Raw genomic sequence first — 20476 nt, forward strand, 5'->3', positions numbered from 1 at the left:
GACCCCATAGAATTGAAAACTAAAATCCTGGCAACGCTAACAGTACTCTCTAATGAACCTCACTCAGCAGGCCCAATACATAATAGCTTAAAAACACATCCAATTTCAGAATGCTATTGGCAATACGGTATTTTTTCTGACCAATCTTTTTCATACTATGTTGCAGGAATAGAAATCTTGTAAATGACTTACTAAAATTTGAATCAATTTGAAAGTACAAGAGCCTATATATGCTAAGAAATCAAATTCATGTGTGTTAATAGAGGATTTTCTTCCAAAGGAAGCTGGAGTCCTTAGAAGAAAAAAAACAAACAAAAAACCAACAATAGTAACAAAAAAACCTACCTATTTATAAATTCAGCACTTCATAGTCCCAGATCAGTTATGAAATATAAATTAAAAGGGACAAGATATATGTATGAGAAAATTCATAAAATGGTATAGTAAATTAGTAAAGTTAAATATACTTAAAATTATAACTGGTTAAGTAATTAAATTTAAGGGTGAATGGTATAAAATAAAACCTTAACATTTTTAATATGGAATCTCTATAATGTTCTGGAGAATTTATAATTAAAAGGATACTACCTATACCTTCTAAAATTTGCCAATATACTATATCATTCTGTCTTACAAACGTTCTCATATTGGCCATTATGTACAAAGCCTCATGGATTGTTTAGAAATGTACACTCACCTCTTTCTTTAAGTAGAAAACTATGAATATTTCAAGTCAAATTCATTCATTTTGTATTTTATACATACCTTGATCTATCCAACTGTCATATTGTGAAAAGGTATATATAAATTATGCCTAGAAACATAAATTAAATTTTAAATGACCCTTTTTCAAAAAGGATTTCCATTTGAATAGCCAAGAGTATCTTTGTACTGTTAAGTCATACCCCATCATTTAATTTAGGTTTTTTTACATAGGTCTGGATTTGTAAATAATCTGTATGCCTATACTTTGTTTGACAAATCCTTCAGGATTTTCCCCCATTAAGTTATGTCAATTAAGAGTGAGACTTAGGGACTTCCCTGGAGGACCAGTGGTTAGACTCTGCACTTTCACTGCCGAGGGCCCAGGTTCAATCCTAGTAGTTGGGGAACTAAGATCCCACACGCCTCGTGGCACGGCCAAAAAAAAAAAAAAAAGATAGATTTAAAGGTATAGTCTCTAGGTAAATAAAGGATTTAAAAAGCCTGTTTCTTTATGAATTATGGTTAAAAATGAATTTAAGATATAATAATTTTTTTCTAGTAATTCAAATTAAGCTGTCTGTTATACAGGCTTAGGCTGTTTTTACTAAGTGAAGCATGAAGCTAATTAGGAAAAGGACACACGTTCAATCTACATAAGGATCACCTTCTTTCTAATCTATGAAGATAAATACCCAAAGATCATATATATTGCAAATGAAAATAGTGAACTTATCTCTTTGTTTGCTTATTAAGAGCCATTAGCACAATCTCCACGTAAGTAGGATATATATATATAATATATATTCCATTATATATCTAAATCTATATTTAGAAACATAATTATAGAAATATCATTTCTATTCTTCTTGGCCATAAATTTACCCATTAAAAAGTTAAACTTTATTCTCTCTATGATATTGGATCGACCTGTCTTTACAGAAAAATTTTATTTAACCAATGATTTTTAAAACTGTTTAACACTAAACATATGTGGTCTTTAATAATTCATCTCAATTGAATAGCATGCCTTTATATTTGGGATTATATAGTTTCTTGTGTATATTCATTTATCTGTTTCTACTTGAACTAAAAGTTGAAGAAATTTTTTTCAAACTGCCATTGTGCCCCTGACCTCTGATAAATGGAACTGCTGGGAAGTATGCGCATGGTTTAAGCTGAAGCACCTCCTCAAAGGGAGTGTGAAAATGGCTTAGATTATTTGGGGAAAAAAATAAGATTCTAATATATAATAAAAAAAAACAACTTTTAGAAAGTAGAGAGACATAAAACTAAAATGCAGCCCTCCTCTGACATAGTCTCATTAATCGTGACTTGCTAGATAGAATTCTGTAGTCAAGATGAATTAAAAATATATGGGATAGTGAATGTTCAGAACCTTTTGCTCCTCTATATAATGAAAAATAGAAAATAAAAGCAGAAGAAAAGCAACAAAACAAAGTGGCTGCCTAAAAAAATCTTCCAGTAAAGTACCCTCCAACTAACATTACCTCAAATCTTATTTGACACTTTATCAGGAATTTACTCATTGTGCTTTTACTGTCCCTTTCTGCCAATTCATTAGTTGAAAATACGATAATACCTTGCTTTTTACAAGACCTACTTGAAGATTTAGAGCGAACTCTGAAAGGGAGTTTTATATAGAGAATGTCACTTCCCCCCCGCCGAAGAGTGGATTTACTCTACCTTTAGTTGGAGCACCAGGTCCATTCGATATTTACCAAGAGGGTTTATGTCATTTAGAATCAAAGCAATGATGATATCAATCCCATTAGATTCATGAGTAGCAATACATGTCTAGGAAACAAAATGTTTATAAAATAACACTCTATTTACGACATAAGAGCACTAGAAGCCATGACATAAAATTACAGAATCACCTTAGCTTTTTGACTTTTAAAATATAATTAAAATTTAACTTTGAGATTAAGTCTAAGATAAGTCAAAGGTTTAGCTTTAACTTATTCTTTTGCATAGAGTCTGACTATTAGTTGATTAGTATTAGTTAAATGGCTTTGTATGAAGAACACAGAGATAGACATTGTATGAAACAGGTGTCTTTTCAATGAACCATTTTAATAGAATTTCAAAAAACAATGGTTAAGTAAAACACTCAGTCAATATATTTTAATATGCCCTTCATTAGAGGAATTCCTTAAATTTAGAATTTTAAGATCTGATCTATCCAGGCTAAGAGAATATTCCTATTTATAAAAGGAATGCACCCCTTATGCCCAAGGTTTGTAAGTAAACTTTATTGAAAATGATGTAGCAACTTCATTTATCTGCTACTTAATGCTAAATGAGTAACAAGTGATGCTGTTGATCATTCTGGGTGGCAGCAGACAGGGAATACAGGCACCTCCTGATGTTTTGGAGACATCTTGTCAATTATGGTGGTTGAGGGAAAAGGTCAGCAGATTCCTTAAACTTAAGTGATTCACAGAGGAATCTGACTTGAGAAAAGCTTATAAAATATCCTGAGAGATAAATGTCAGTATTTTGAAGGTTAGGGTCTACTGTGCTAGGACTCCGAATTTAATTCATTTTATAGGACTTGAAAATCAGGAACTTGTGGGTTGGAGTTTGTGGAACATCTTACCACGCAGCACCCACTGTCAAGGTGTCTGAAAAATTGAAACCCATGTAAGATAAATGAGAAAGAGTAAAATCAAGGTGACTCTGAAAGGACTGTTATTTTTCAGAATGGGCTTCATTTCTCCCTTTATACAAGGAAATTTTTACTCCCCTGACACCCAAGAGAGGTGTTTTCCATCCATCTTCTACATCTCCTGAGGTTCTTCTGATTGTTAAAATGTTTGCTAAACTTAGAGGGAATCAATTTGCAGATCGTTTCCAGAATTTGCTAGCCACTTTCTTTCTTTCCACACACTTCCAGAGCATGGGGTTCATAGTAAGTATATTTCTAGAGTATACGGGATTCATGCTATTTTATTATTAATTTCTACTTTTAGAGCTTACCTGATTTAGTAAAAAACCAAGAGTGGAGAATACCTGTTTTCTGTTATAGATGTACATGATTTTAACCAACAACAAAACCAAATCCTTGAATTTGCATATATTTCCTTAACTTTAAATCAACAGTTAGGTTTTCTTGTATCATTGCCCTAGGAGAGGGAAATATAATACAGAGCAAAATCCACAAACTCTTTCACCATGTCACATGCATATTACGGGGGGGAAGAAGTATGCCCCTAACAAATTATTTATGTCAATAATTGTGTTTTTGTTCTACATACCTATGTATTTACATGTATGTGTGTGTGCATTTTTGTACATATACATCATATAATTCGCAATAGAAAAGCAAATTACTTTTTTCACTTTTCTATATTAAGCACTGCAGTGGAGCCGAAGAAACCAATGGGAGTTGATGCCACAAATCCTGAAAAGATTGACTAAAGATGAAAACTGATCAATGATGAAAAAAAGTATTTTACTCTTTTTGATAACTCTGATTTTTATCTGGAATATTTTCATGGGAATTTCCTTTTACGGTGAAATTAAATTAAAATATGGCATAGTATTTGTTAGTCCATAATTCAGTCTTTGTATGTTTTGTTAGGAAAGTAAAAATGTCTGGCAAAGCAAGAAGAAAGATCTTTTACATGCACACAAAGCTTGGCTCCTTCACCAATCTGATCCTTTTGTTGACTGGTCAGAATACTTGTGTGTGAAGGACTGCTTTCAGAGTTACCTGATTTTCATGGCATGGGCCCTGGCAATACTCAGTCAAGCTCTCCAGAGTCTGGTTGACCAGCACTACATTCTTCTCATTGATGTAGAGACCCAAGAGGCCCAGGCCACCCGTCGTACTTCCACAAATGCAGTCCAAAAACTGAAGGGTCTCACAGACAAGGTTGTAATTTGTTTTGTTGTTTTGATTCCTCAAGAAATTCTAAAGGCAAAAGAAAGCATACCTGAAGCATTAAAAAAAAAAATCACTATGCTAATTGTTTTCAGTTCTCTCCCTATGAGTGTTTTTCTAACTCGAGAGGATCCCCGTGGCAATGTGCGATGGAATTGCTCTTTATATGGAAGCATTTGCATTTATTAAATTTCTCCTGGGTTTAAGAAATAAAAGATGCATTTTTTTTCCCAAGCATCTATATTTATCAGTATGGTTCATAACAAATATTTCTCAATGTCATTGTGTTAAAACTGTATACAAAGGGCAAAAACAATAGGTAGTAGGAAAAGGAGAAGGAAAAAGAAACTGGAAAGAAATTCATTAGGGAAAGAAGAAATCAAATATTCAACTAAATGATCCCTTATAAACAGCATAGCTTCAAACAGCAAATGATACAACTATTATGGAGGGCAACTTGGAAGCACCTATCAATATTTTCAGGTAACATACAACTGCAAAGAGGTTCATGGCATACTGCTTATAACAGCCCAAACTGGAAACCACACCATACCCATCACAATGTGACTGATTTAATAAATAAATGTACATCCAAACACTGGAATATTTTGAAGCTATAAGAATGAGGTACTTTAATATGTACTGATATAAACATAAACTAGTAATAAGTAATTTAGTAATAAGATATATTACTAAATGATAAAAGTAAGTGGAAGAGCATTATATTGTGTATTTTTTAAAAGGTTTACATGTACAGATCAGTATGCTTATATGTGCATAAAAATTTCTGGAAGGAAACACAACCTGTTAAGAGTGATTTTGAGACCTTGCCCGCTTGCTGACAGACGCGGTCCAGTAGCTGGAGCAGCCGGGGCCCCACAGGAACTGAATCGGCAGCAGGCAGTGGACCCTCGCTAGAACCAAGTCTATAGAGAGATTATGCATTCTGTCGAGTCAATGCCATGGATAAGCATCCCTACGGTCTCAGTGTTCCTGCTAGAGGTGAGAGGTTACAGCAAACTGTATGACAGCAGAGAGGAGTTTCCATACGTATTGATGAGGGAATAAGAATCTTATCGATCTTCTTTAAAGAACTAACTTCTGCAGAGGGCAGACAGCAGAAGCAAGAACTACAATCCTGCAGCCTGTGGAACAAAAACCACATTCACAGAAACGGAGACAAGATGAAAAATCAGAGGGCTATGTACCAGATGAAGGAACAAGATAAAACCCCAGAAAAACAACTAAATGAAGTGGAGATAGGCAACCTTCCAGAAAAAGAATTCAGAATAATGATAGTGAAGATGATCCAGGACGTCAGAGAAAGAATAGAGGCAAAGATAGAGAAGATGCAAGAAATGTTTAACAAAGACCCAGAAGAATTAAAGAACAAACAAACAGAGATGAACAATACAATAAGTGAAATGACAACTACACTAGAAGGAATCAATAGCAGAATAACTGAGGCAGAAGAACGGATAAGTGACCTGGAAGACAGAATGGTGGAATTCACTGCTGCAGAACAGAATAAAGAAAAAAGAATGAAAAGAAATGAAGACAGCCTAAGAGACCTCTGGGACAATATTAAGCGCAACAACATTCGCATTATAGGGGTCCAGGAGGAGAAGAGAGAGAGAAAGGACCAGAGAAAATATTTGAAGAGATCATAGTCGAAAACTTCCCTAATATCAGAAATGAAATAGCCACCCAAGTCCGGGAAGCGCAGAGAGTCCCAGGCAGCATAAACCCAAGGAGAAACACACCGAGACACATGGTAATCAAATTGGCAAAAATTAAAGACAAAGAAAAATTATTGAAAGCAACAAGGGAAAAATGACAAATAACATACAAGGGAACTCCCATAAGGTTAACAGCTGATTTCTCAGCAGAAACTCTACAAGCCAGAAGGGAGTGGCATGATATACTTAAAGTGATGAAAGGGAAGAACCTACAACCAAGACTATTCTACCCGGCAAGGATCTCATTCAGATTCCATGGATAAATCAAAAGCTTTACAGACAAGCAAAAGCTAAGAGAATTCAGCACCACCAAACCAGCTCTACAACAAATGCTAAAGGAACTTCTCTAAGTGGGAAACACAGAGAAGAAAAGGACCTACAAAAACAAACACAAAACAATTAAGAAAATGGTAATAGGAACATACATATCAATAATAACCCTAAATGTGAAGGGATTAAATACTCCAACCAAAAGACACAGGCTTGCTGAATGGATACAAAAACAAGACCCATATATATGCTGTCTACAAGAGACCCACTTTAGACCTAGGGAAACATTCAGACTGAAAGTGAGGGGATGGAAAAAAATATTCCATGAAAATGGAAATCAAAAGAAAGCCGGAGTAGCAATACTCACATCAGATAAAACTGACTTTAAAATAAAGAATGTTACAAGAGACAAGGAAGGACACTACATAATGATCAGGGGTTCAATCCGAGAGGAAGATATAGCAATTATAAATATATCTGCAGCCAACACAGGAGCACCTCAATACATAAGGCAACTGCTAACAGCTATAAAAGAGGAAATCGACAGTAACAAAATAATAGTGGGGGACTATAACACCTCACTTACACCAATGGACAGATCATCCAAAATGAAAATAAATAAGGAACAGAAGCTTTAAATGATACAATAGGCCAGATACATTTAATTTATATTTATAGGACATTCCATCCAAAAACAGCAAATTACACTTGCTTCTCAAGTGCGCACGGAACTTTCTCCGGGATAGATCACATCTTGGGTCACACATCAAGCCTCAGTAAATTTAAGAAAATTGAAATCATATCAAGCATCTTTTCTGACCACAACGCTATGAGATTAGAAATCAATTACAGGGAAAAAAAAGTAAAACACACAAACACATGGAGGCTAAACAATACGTTACTAAATAACCAAGAGATCACTGAAGAAATCAAAGAGGAAATCAAAAAATACCTAGAGACAAATGACAATGAAAACATGACGATCCAAAACCTATGGGATGCAGCAAAAGCAGTTCTAAGAGGGAAGTTTATAGCTATACAAGCCTACCTCAAGAAACAAGAAAAATCTCAAATAAACAATCTAACCTTACACCTAAAAGAACTAGAAAAAGAAGAACAAACAAAACCTAAAGTTAGCAGAAGGAAAGAAATCATAAAGATCAGAGCAGAAATAAATGAAATAGAAACAAAGAAAACAATAGCAAAGATCAATAAAACTAAAAGCTGGTTCTTTGAGAAGATAAACAAAGTTGATAAACCATTAGCCAGACTCATCAAGAAAAAGAGGGAGAGGACTCAAATCAATAAAATTAGAAATGAAAAAGGAGACGTTACAACAGACACCGCAGAAATATAAAGCATCCTAAGAGACCACTACAAGGGGCTCTATGCCAATAAAATGGATAAACTGGAAGAAATGGACAAATTCTTAGAAAGGTATAACCTTCCAAGACTGAACCACAAAGAAATAGAAAATATGAACAGAGCAATCACAAGTAATGAAATTGAAACTGTGATTAAAATCTTCCAACAAACAAAAGTCCAGGACCAGATGGCTTCACAGGTGAATTCTATCAAACATTTAGAGAAGAGCTAACACCCATCCTTCTCAAACTCTTCCAAAAAATTGCATTGGAAGGAACACTCCCAAACTCATTCTATGAGGCCACCATCACCCTGATACCAAAACCAGACAAAGATACTACAAAAAAGGAAAATTACAGACCAATATCACTGATGAATATAGATGCAAAAATCCTCAACAAAATACTAGCAAACAGAATCCAACAACACATGAAAAGGATCATACCCCATGACCAAGTGGGATTTATCCCAAGGATGCAAGGATTCTTCAATATACGCAAATCAATTAATGTGATACACCATATTAACAAATTGAAGAATAAAAACCATATGATCATCTCAATAGATGCAGAAAAAGCTTTTGACAAAATTCAACACCCATTTATGATAAAAACTCTCCAGAAAGTGGGCATAGAGGGAACCTACCTCAACATAATAAAGGCCATATACGACAATCTCATTCTCAATGGTGAAAAACTGAAAGCGTTTCCTCTAAGATCAGGAACAAGACAAGGATGTCCACTCTCACTACTATTATTCAACATAGTTTTGGAAGTCCTAGCCACATCAATCAAAGAAGAAAAAGAAATAAAAGGAATCCAAATCGGAAAAGAAGAAGTAAAACTGTCACTGTTTGCAGATGACATGATACTATACATAGAGAATCCTAAAGATGCCACCAGAAAACTACTAGAGCTAATCAATGAATTTGGTAAAGTTGCAGGATACAAACTTCATGCACAGAAATCTCTTGCATTCCTATACACTAATGATGAAAAATCTGAAAGAGAAATTATGGAAACACTCCCATTTACCATTGCAACAAAAAGAATAAAATACCTAGGAATAAACCTACCTAGGGAGACAAAAGACCTGTATGCAGAAAACTATAAGACACTGATGAAAGAAATTAAAGATGATACCAACAGATGGAGAGATATACCATGTTCTTGGATTGGAAGTATCAATATTGTGAAAATGACTATACTACCGAAAGCAATCTACAGATTCAATGCAATCCCTAACAAATTACCAATGGCATTTTTTACGGAACTAGAACAAAAAATCTTAAAATTTGTATGGAGACACAAAAGTCCCCGAATAGCCAAAGCAGTCTTGAGGGAAAAAACGGAGCTGGAGGAATCAGACTCCCTGACTTTAGACTATAGTATAAAGCTACAGTAATCAAGACAATATGGTACTGGCACAAAAACAGAAACATAGATCAATGGAACAAGATAGAAAGCCCAGAGATAAACCCGCGCACCTATGGTCAACTAATCTATGACACAGGAGGCAAGGATATACAATGGAGAAAAGACAGTCTCTTCAATAAGTGTTGCTGGGAAAACTGGACAGCTACATGTAAAAGAATGAAATTAGAACACTCCCTAACACCATACACAAAAATAAACTCAAAATGGATTACAGACCTAAATGTAAGACCGGGCACTATAAAACTCTTAGAGGAAGACATAGGAGAACACACTTTGACATAAATCACAGCAAGATCTTTTTTGATCCACCTCCTAGAGTAATGAAAATAAAAACAAAAATAAACAAATGGGACCTAATGAGACTTCAAAGCTTTCGCACAGCAAAGGAAACCTTAAACAAGAAGAAAAGACAACCCTCAGAATGGGAGAAAATATTTGCAAACGAATCAACGGACAAAGGATTAATCTCCAAAATATATAAACAGCTCATGCAGCTCAATATTAAAAAAACAAACACCCCAATCCAAAAATGGGCAGAAGACCTAAATAGACATTTCTCCAAAGAAGACATACAGATGGACCACAGGCACATGAAAAGCTGCTCAACATCACTAATCATTAGAGAAATGCAAATCAAAACTACAATGAGGTATCACCTCACACCAGTTACAGTGGGCATCATCAGAAAATCTACAAACAACAAATGCTGGAGAGGGTGTGGAGAAAAGGGAACCCTCTTGCACTGTGGGTGGGAATGTAAATTGATACAGCCACTATGGAGAACAGTATGGAGGTTCCTTAAAAAACTAAAAACAGAATTAGCATATGACCCAGCAGTCCCACTACTGGGCATATACCCAGAGAAAACCGTAATCCAAAAAGACACATGCACCCCAATGTTCATTGCAGCACTATTTACAATAGCCAGGTCATGGAAGCAACCTAAATGCCCATCGACCGACGAATGGATAAAGAAGATGTGGTACATATATACAATGGAATATTACTCAGCCATAAAAAGGAATGAAATTGGGTCATTTGTTGAGACGTGGATGGATCTAGAGACTGTCATACAGAGTGAAGTAAGTCAGAAAAACAAATATTGTATATTAACGCATATATGTGGAATCTAGAAAAATGGTACAGATGAACCGGTTTGCAGGGCAGAGATTGAGACACAATGTAGAGAACAAACGTATGGACACCAAGCGGGGAAAGCGGCGGGGGCGTGGGGTTGGGGTTTTGATGAATTGGGCGATTGGGGTTGACATGTATACACTGATGTGTATAAAATTGATGACTAATAAGAACCTGCTGTATAAACAAACAAACAAAAAAAGAGTGATTTCATGGGGGAATAAACCTGGTGAAAGGGTAAGCAAAGATGGAAACTTTTATTTTATTTTGATTTATTACTTATTTTCACTAATTTAATTTACTACTTAATTCATTTGAATTCATTTCTACCATTTATTCTTTTTCCTTTTAGTTTGCATTTGTGATTTTTTCCCAGTTTTTTGTATTGTGGCAAAATATACATAAAATTTACTCTTAACCATTTTTAAGTGTACACAGTCCAGTGGTATTAAACATATTTATAATGTTTAACTACCATCTCCATCATACATTTCTAGAACTCCTTTCACGTTTGTAAAACTAAAACTCTATACCTATTAACAACTCCCCATTCTCCCTCTCCCTAGCCCCTGACAACCGTCCTTCTACTTTCTGTCTTCATTATTTTGACTACTCTATCTCATACAAGTGGAATCACACAGTATTTGTCTTTTTGTGTGTCTTATTTCACTCAGCATAATGTCCCCAGGTTCATACATGTTGAAGCACATGTCAGAATTTCCTTCCTTGTTAAGGCTGAATAATATTATATTTTTTGTATACACCCATTTTGTGTATCCATTCATCTGTTAATGGACACTGGGGCTGCTTCTACATATTAACTATTGTGAATAATTTTAACACTTATTCATATTAAAACAAAACTCTTTTATAAGTAGCATTTTCCAAATTGTTTGATCCCACATTCCTATCAGTAAAATGTTTGACCAGATACTACACATCCACTTCCCACATGGACAGACCACATGGGTCAGGATAAGTGCACAGGCACATATTCAATATCTTCCCTCTGCAAATAAAGCTTCTGGTCTTTGCCTGCTGACAGCTCTGCAGCAGCCCTCTCCAAGCTGTGGTGGGGTGGTCCACAAGAGTCATGGCTTCCGCCATTCATTAATTCCTGAGGGTCTCATCTCCTTGGAGGATATTCAATCCAGTTAATATGAATGTACCCTCTCTTACCAATTCAGAACACCTGCACTTTAGATGCTTACTAGAAAACACAGCTTCAAACTCTGCTGCCACTCTAATACTGGATTTGTGCTCTTAGAAATGATGTCACCATTCATGTGGTTCTTCTATGGTGACATAAGCAGCATGTGCAAATGATGCCCAAAACAAATGGGACAAATTTCCTAGGCACCCCTAAGTTCATCTATTTGACAACAAAAAATGTACCCAAGAAGATGTAAGGCCAGGATTATATTCACTTACAAAGGTATCAACCTTCACTGTTGTAAAAAATCCTCTTCCCCAAGTAAATCAATGAAGTTAGAACACTCCCTCACACCATACACAAAAATCAATTCAAAATGGCTTAAAGACTTAAATATAAGACATAACACCATAAAACTCCTAGAAGAGAACATAGGCAAAACATTCTCTGACATAAATTGTAGCAATATTTTCTTAGGTCAGTCTTCCTAGGTAAAAGAAATAAAAGCAAAAATAAACAAATGTGATCTAATCAAACTTATAAACTTTTGCACAGCAAAGGAAACCATCAACAAAACGAAAAGACAACCTACAGACTGGGAGAAAATATTTGCAAATGATGCAACCGACAAGAGATTAATCTCCAAAATATATAAACAGCTCGTACAACTCACTATCAAAAAAGCAAACAACTCAATTGAAAAATGGGCAGAAGACCTAAAGAGACATTTCTCCAAAGAAGACATACAGATGGCCAACAGGCATATGAAAAGATGCTCAACATTGCTAATTATCAGAGAAATTCAAATCCAAACTACCTCACACCAGTCAGAATGGCTATCATCAAAAAGTCTACAAATAATAAATGCTGGAGAGGGTGTGAAGAAAAGGGAACCCTCCTACACTATTGGTGGGAATGTAAATTGGTGCAGCCACTATAGAAAACAGTGTGGATGGTCCTTAAAAAATAAACATAGAGTTACCATATGATCCAGCAATCCCACTCCTCGGCATATACTCAGAAAAGACAAAAACTCTAATTCAAAAAGATACACTTACCCCTATATTCACAGCAGCACTATTTACAATAGCCAAGACATGGAAGCGACCTAAGTGTCCATCAACAGACACATGAATAAAGAAGATGTAACACACACACACACACACACACACACACACACACACACACACGCACACGCACACACTGGAATATTACTCAGCCATAAAAAAGATTGAAACAATGTCATTTGCAGCAACATGGTTGGATGTAGAGAGATACCACTTATATGTGGAATCTAAAAAAATAGTACAAATGAACTTATTTACAAAACAGAAGCAGACTCACAGACAGAAAACAAATGTATGGTTACCAAAGGGGAAGGGGGGAGGAGGAGGGAAAAATTAGGAGTATGGGATTAACAGATTCACACTACCATGTATAAAATAGATAAATAATAGGGATTTACTGTACAGCATAGGGAACTATTCAATATCTCATGATAAGCTATGATGGAAAAGATTTTAAAAAAGGAAATATATATATATGAATCATTTTGCTGTACTCCTGAAACTAACACAGTATTGTAAATCAACTACACTTCAAAAGCAAAGAAAAAAAAAATCCTCTTCCATATTAACTCTGTTTCTAATGAAGACATACAAAGATACTCTGTATCCTAACTCAAGAAATATGAACTGAGTTGGGAATGATGAAAGCCTCGACAGTCTTATAAAACCATGAAAGATACAGATGAGGCAAATGTGACCTTACTTAACAAATCCCAGAGTCCTAAGGTTAGACGATACCCACTGAGGCTAAAGAGATGTGAGTTGAAAATGCAAAGAATGATACCGTAGGAGCCTGATTTTTTTTCATGCATAAAGGAATTTTCCTCTCATTTTTCTTCACTTAGATACCAAAGTTTCTTCCATTTCAGAAGAGCACTATTGTTTTTATTATTTCTCCCAAACTCTCTCCAAAACTACTTGTTAGTTTTATTTGAATTTAATTACCTATAATCACAGGCTGTGTGCTCAGCTTTCACACAAAACAGAACAAATACCTGCAGTTCCCGGTTGTGATTCTCACAGAGTAACTGAAGAAATCTCAGAATCGGCTGCATGATGGCAATGGCAGGGCTCACTGTTACTTCCTCCGCAGACTTTTCCTCAGCGTTTCCCGCTTCTGATCCTGTGCACATGATGTCTATTTCTGGATCCATTTCTCTTCTGTATGCACAGTACGCTTTGGATGTTGCCGAAGAAGCTTCTGTTAATTGCCCTTTCATTCCGTCTTTTAAATGTAATGATGAATCTCTTACTGAAAATAAAGCAGTAGTCTTATATTTATGAATTAACTTCCTTTTGCTAATTAAAAAAAAAGTTACCCAAATTCTCTAACAATTGAATTTAAAATCACCTGACAAGAGGTGTAAGAATTTCCCAAAAAGAATCTGAGGTAGCAACTAAAAAATTAACTTTGCACTGGGATATTAAAAAAAAGATCTTAACGCATAGCCAATTTTAGAAGGGCTCCTGTCTTTCTGATAAATATAAAATGTCAGAGTTCTTGAATACGAGAAGGTGGGAACATAGGGCAAATTTCAAAAATGTTAATATTTAGATGATTTGTATTCACTACACTGATGACTTTGTTATTCCAAATACCAAAAATCTTTCATAGGGTTTAGTGCTTTAATTCCTGTTCTTAGAGTTTAAATTTCATGAACATTCAGAAGGTTTGGGCAGTTGTTCTTTACCATGAATTTCACGATGAAATCAAACATTTTCATGTCACTTGTTGCTTTGCACTGATAACTCCTTGCTTGAGCTTGGCCCTACAGAGCTGTTTCAAGGTCAACCCCATGACCACAATAATTCAAGGATGGAGTTCCATAAACAGAGTCACAGCTGGAATAATTAGACTAAGACAAGTGAGATGACAAACATAAGAGAGACCTAAAAACTGTGTTACCCCTTTTTTCTCTCACTCTATTCTCCCAAATACTCAACTATTTCTTTACCTCTCATTCGTGGTCCAGATGTCATCAATTCATTGTCATCATCCCTTTTTTTGTTACCTAAGTCTATGGTATTAACTGTCACTGTTGATCTTATCTCTTTCTGAGCAGCCTTCATTCGGTCATAGAGAACTTTGAAGAATTTTTCTGACTTTTTTTGTTCATGCAACTGCTGGTAGAAGGAGTACTGCAAGAAAACATATTTTAAGACATCTATACCCAAGGGGAGAAAATAATGTTTTTATGTTTGAAATAAACATAAGCATTATGGATAAAAGTCTATATTTAATGTGCTGTCCATGATTATTTCATAAACTGACAGCTTTGTTAGTCTCCCGTACTATTTACTGTGTCCTAATAATAGCTTGTATTTGCTTAGCACTTTCCACTAAAATTCAACATAATTTCATGTTATTGAATTCATCTTTACTGATTATTTGTTTTAAAATTTTACAAAGGTACTGTAAGAAGTGGTATGCAAAGAGCTCTTTGATTTTTATATTATTATGAAGTCATGTTTTGATTCAACACATATTTATTGAGGGCCTACTATGTGCCGGGTCCCATGCTATGAAGGGATAGAACAAACAGGGAAAACAACTACAGTCTCTGCCCTTGTGACTTTGTAATCTAGCACGGAAAACAACCACTAATCTGATGGTAAATGTGAGTCTAAAAAGAGTTATTTTTCTCTTTGTCTAAATTATAGTACATTTAATTTAGAATGTGTTACCATGGCAGCCTCACTCACAGGAACCCACTGATAAGTAGGCACTAAATTCTTTTGGTACTTTATTAGATACGTTGCTTTGCATGGGGTCTAGGGCAAGCCCACCATAAAATGTATAAAGTGAATTCTGCTTTAGAGTAAATAATGATGTAGAAAGGATTCAACACCCAAAGTATGATACAACGTATCTCACTGAGAGGTGGAAATACTGAAACTTGAGAATATCTGCCCTAATCATGGTGTGCTTAATGACTTCAGGAAGTAACCAAAGAGGTAGGAGATGGGAAAGGTGATACACTCCAGAGAAGTCAGGATTCACACTGGGTGGGGAAATTGTAAGTTATTAAGACTAAAACCTTGGAATAGATGCAACACAAACAAGAGAAAGTAATAAAAAAATTAATAAAGATAATAATTCCAGGAACTGTACTGATAAAAATGAGTTATATAACCTTGATGAGAGACAATGGGAAGAAAACATCTGAAGAAATAATGACTTCCAGATCAACCAGAATTGACCATAATCCAATATATCTAAACAGTCAATTTTGGGGAGTTTGGCTCCTGCAGATATGCTTTCCTGAGAGAATGCCTGAAACCATGACTCATAGGTCCTGGAACATATAGGTGAGACTCTAAAGACATCAGGCCTTGCAATGGATGCCTGTCCTGCAACTTGTGATGTGGGCGGTGCATATTCTCAAAGTGTTTCATGAAGTCTTACAAGTTGGCTTCATACCTACAAGGGGGAAGCTCTAAGCATAGGGCTAGCAACAACTCAAGAAAGCAGGCCCAAAAGCCACAGTAACCATAGCAACCACAGTGAAACAGTCAAGCTGGTTCTGTTAATCCAAAGGATAAATTCAGCATTCAGAGACCTCTACGGTCCCATAAATTAAGCTGATGCTTGAACCCTAATATTTTCAATATAATGGGGTTAGAAGGTAGAAAGGGATTCCTATATATTAATGAGGAAGTTATAGAACTTTGTGGTTCTATTAAAACAAAGTTTTATAATTTATGTTGTTCCTTGACATATATTATCTCATTGATTCTTTCAGTACAACTGTGTGATGAACACGGTGTTCTTATTTCCATTCTGTAGATCAATAAAATATGGTTTGGTGAATGTAAACGACTTGCCCAATATTATATAAGTAGTAAGTTGGTAGAGCTAGGATTTAAATCCAGATTCTCTGACTCTAAATCACTAAATTTATAAAATAACCCCTTAAGCTCAAAATAACAGATGATTTACATAGACTTTTAAAAACCAGGGCTCTATAAAGCTGAACAGTATGATTTTAATAAAGATAAACAGTATGTTTTTTATATGTGTATATAATCTCAACAGGTAGCATAACGATTTACCTCACAAAAGATGTGGGCTTTGACTGGGGAAGCACCTCCATGAGTTTCAGAGTATAAGAGGAAACTCTAAGGTTTTGGGGGGAGCCACGGGTGATAGATAAACAGATCTATGTGACAGAGGAAGGACTTCCCCCCAAGAAGGGGGTGGGGGAGACTAGAAATGAGAGGACAGAGAAGAGAAATGAAGTGAGGAACCAGAGAGATGAAGTAAGACCAGGGTGTGATGCAGGGTGATCAGCCAATGAAACTTCTTAGGAGTGAGGCGGTAGAAGGATATTTTAGAAAGGAGATGTTTGTAGTGGTTAAGAGCACAGACTCTGGAGCCAGTCTGCACGGGTTCCAATCCTAGCTTGATCTCTAACTAGCTATGTGAGTTCAGGTATATCTCGGATTCTTCTTTGCTAAGATGAGATGAGATAGGACACAAGTTCCTGCACAGCTTGTTTGTGAGGATTAACCAAGTTATTACACAGAAAGCACCAAGAATAGCACTTGGTGGAGGTATTATTTTCATTGTTGCTATTATTAGCATGCAATTTGAAATTGTAATCTAACCACCTCCTCTATCCTCCCCCTCAACCATTCTCTAGTAAAGTATATTAAACATATAAATTGATTTATGTAGCTAGGAGGATAGAAATTAAGGAAGGGGATCAGATTCCTACCTCAGTACTACAGAAGCTGCGTGCCAAGACAGCCCATGAACTAATAAGAAAGCAAGACATTAGTGGCCAGCGAGACTATGAGAATGTAACCCCTCCTGGATTTTGGCAGAAGTCTTGGGGAGGGCAAGGATTCAAGTTGACCTCAACTAGACCTCTTAGGGCCAGGAGCACACAGTTGACATCTGGGTTACACAATGATGTAGGTAAGTGAGAAACCCGAATAGTGTAAGGCTGGTAAATGAGACTGTCATAATCCATCTTAAAAGAAGGTTTTCTTATACAAAAATGATTGAATGCTATCCACATCAACAAATATTTGTTGAACGGCTAGAAAGCACCATAGATATAAAGAACAAGACATGATCCCCTACTTTAAAGAAGATGACATTTAACTGGAGAGACAGGATGTCATATAAATAATAACCAAAGCTGCACAGGCAAAGTGCCAAGTGAGCATCAAAGAAACAAATGCTATGGGAGCTCAGATGAAGGACTGGTCCCAAAAGCCCCAACCAGACAGGGAAGACTTTGTGAATGAGGTAGAATTTGATTCGGACCATTCATTCATAGAGCCATTCACTCCTGAACATTTATCGAATCCCTAGGCTGGGCCAGCCATGGTGCCAGACACAAGGGATGCAAAGACGGAAAACACGTGGTCAACCTCAACCTCTAAGGAATCATAGTTTACTAGACAGAGCCTGATGAACTCATGAAGAGGCACAATAAAGTGGTAGAAATGCTACTGAAGATGTCTGCAGGATAGAGCAGAAGCGTACAGCACCTAGTGGACAATTCTGCCCAGTGGGACACAGGATCAGAAAAGGCTTCCAAAAGAAGTTCATGAGTTGAGTCCTCGAAGAGGAGAAAATGACATGAGAAACGGCACAACACATCTAAGGAACTACAAGGGCTTAGTATAGCTGGTGCACAAGAGGGAGAATGGGGGAGGGGAGAGACGGAATAAGAAAGGAAAGATGGAAAACTTGAAGAGATTAGATCACGAAGGATCTTACGGACTATGGTAGAGTTTGCCTTTATAGGGAAAGTGACTGATTTTAAGCAGGAGAATAACGTGTGTTTTGGAGAGATATCTTTAGAGGTAACATGATTTTTTTTTTTTTAGTGTTTAATTAGATGTGGCTTCTACTTGCCATGAAGAGGGGAATATGGATTCTGGATTTTCCAATTAGTTTAGGTGTGGGGGGAGTCCAGGCACAGTTTGGCAGGAATTTCACAGTGAAACGCGTGCCTTCTGGAAGCAGTGGTCTGATTCTGCATGCAAGTGAGCACACCGCTCACTGGAGCAGAGCCCCAAATAGATGAACGACGACTCTCAAGCCACCCCTCCTGAGGTGAACGAGCAAACAGAATGAAGAAGGTTCTTCTCTCCCCACACCAGTGAAAGCTGGGAGAAGCAGCAGGGTAACGAGCACTGGGAGATTTGGGGCAAAAGCGAAAGGGAGAGTTCTGAGCTTCTGAAAAAGCATCTGAGATGGGTGGTGAACCATGTTATGGGAACTTGTTTTAATGCCAAATACTGTGCGAGGAGTTTATATATATTACCTCATTTAATTAATGCACTTAATTCTTTTCCTTCTACATTTAATTCTGTGATGAGTCAAAATGTTGTCCTAATTTGCTGAAAGTAAGCCTAAAATTTCCCTAAGCAAACCAGAATTTCTGGTATCATGTTAGAAAGGATGCTGCTAAGAAATGTTCTGCTTCACCGAATAATTTGTGAAGCTCTGTAGTTACTGCAGCAAATCAAATAAATATAAAAGGAAAGTGTGGTTGTTTTTGGGTGGGGGGATAGTCATGAGAAGCTTAACGAAAAAACATTACTTTCCCTGGGTTTCTATAACAAGTAAATAAGAAATACAAAATAACAAAATGTAACAAGTGGTCATGACGGTAAGCAGGTACCTGAGTTTGTGTATTTCCTCCTTCAAGCAAGGCAATGCCAAGTAAAATGCCTTCCGAAAAAATTCTGTCATTTTTGGTGTTCACTATAACATCGATGACAAGTTCAGATGCACCTTCTTTATCCAGTAGACACTGAATATCTGACATGGATATCCCCATCTTATCTGAATCTTGTCCAGAAAAGCTTCCTGTGATTAGGAAAAACAAATAAATAAACCTTTGTCAGAAGGCAAGATTAATTCTAATGTTCAAATCCATTATTTTATGAACCCAAAATTGTGCAAAGGTTTTTAATAGTGCTTTTTAAATTTATTTTTCCAGTTTTATTGAGATATAACATTGTATATCAATGATATATAACATTGTGTACGTTTAAGGTGTACGACATAATGCTTTGATATATGATATACTGCAAAATGATCACGACAATAAAATTAAATTCATCAGCTCATATAGTTAATTTATTTTCCTTGTGATGAGAATTTTTAGGATCTATTCTCTTAGCAACTTTCAAATATGCAGTACAGTATTGTTAACTATAGTCATCGTGTTGTATATTACATCTCCTGGATTTATTTATTTTATAGCTGGAAGTTTGTTCCTGTTGACCCCTTTCCCTTGATTCCCCTACTCTCCACTCCCTGCCTCTGGCAAGCACAAATCTGATGCCTGTGTCTAGGAGTTTGGTGTTTTTAGATTACATATGTAAGCGATAGCATGTGGCGCCTGTCTTTGTCTGACTTAGTTCACTTTAGCATAACGCCCTTGAGGTCCATCCTAGTTGGCACAAATGGCAGGATCTTCTTATTTTTGCTATGGCTGATAATAGTGCTCTTTAAATGATTTTTATATTTGTGCTACGTTAAGTAAAATACTAGAGTAGCACCGCATGCAGACACGCTCTAAAAATCCGAAAATGAGGAAAAAATGATAAGTCTTGCCTCCTCCTTGTGCAGATTTGCAGTAGGCTCCAGAGAGGTGTCCGTTCATACAGACACCATAATCGCCTCTAAAGTACCGATTCAGGAGTATTTTTCTTAATGTAGTACCCTA

At 36.2% G+C, this 20476-nt stretch overlaps 1 protein-coding gene across 4 annotated transcripts in view; it reads right to left on the minus strand.

The window, feature by feature from the left end:
- The window catches only part of ITPR2 (inositol 1,4,5-trisphosphate receptor type 2), a 519313-nt gene that overhangs the window by 148471 nt on the left and 350366 nt on the right, over positions 1-20476 (minus strand). For all 4 annotated transcript variants that reach the window (XM_082352042.1, XM_082352040.1, XM_082352041.1 and 1 more), the window contains 6 exons: positions 20365-20473; positions 19424-19611; positions 14735-14918; positions 13775-14031; positions 4442-4642; positions 2410-2520 (listed from right to left, as the gene is read on the minus strand). In XM_082352042.1, the coding sequence (XP_082208168.1) occupies positions 2410-2520; positions 4442-4642; positions 13775-14031; positions 14735-14918; positions 19424-19611; positions 20365-20473 (1050 nt within the window). The remainder of the gene's footprint in view (positions 1-2409; positions 2521-4441; positions 4643-13774; positions 14032-14734; positions 14919-19423; positions 19612-20364; positions 20474-20476) is intronic.

This window comes from Balaenoptera borealis (assembly GCF_965194805.1).
Source record: "Balaenoptera borealis genome assembly, chromosome: 13".
NCBI classification, from domain to species: domain Eukaryota; kingdom Metazoa; phylum Chordata; class Mammalia; order Artiodactyla; family Balaenopteridae; genus Balaenoptera; species Balaenoptera borealis.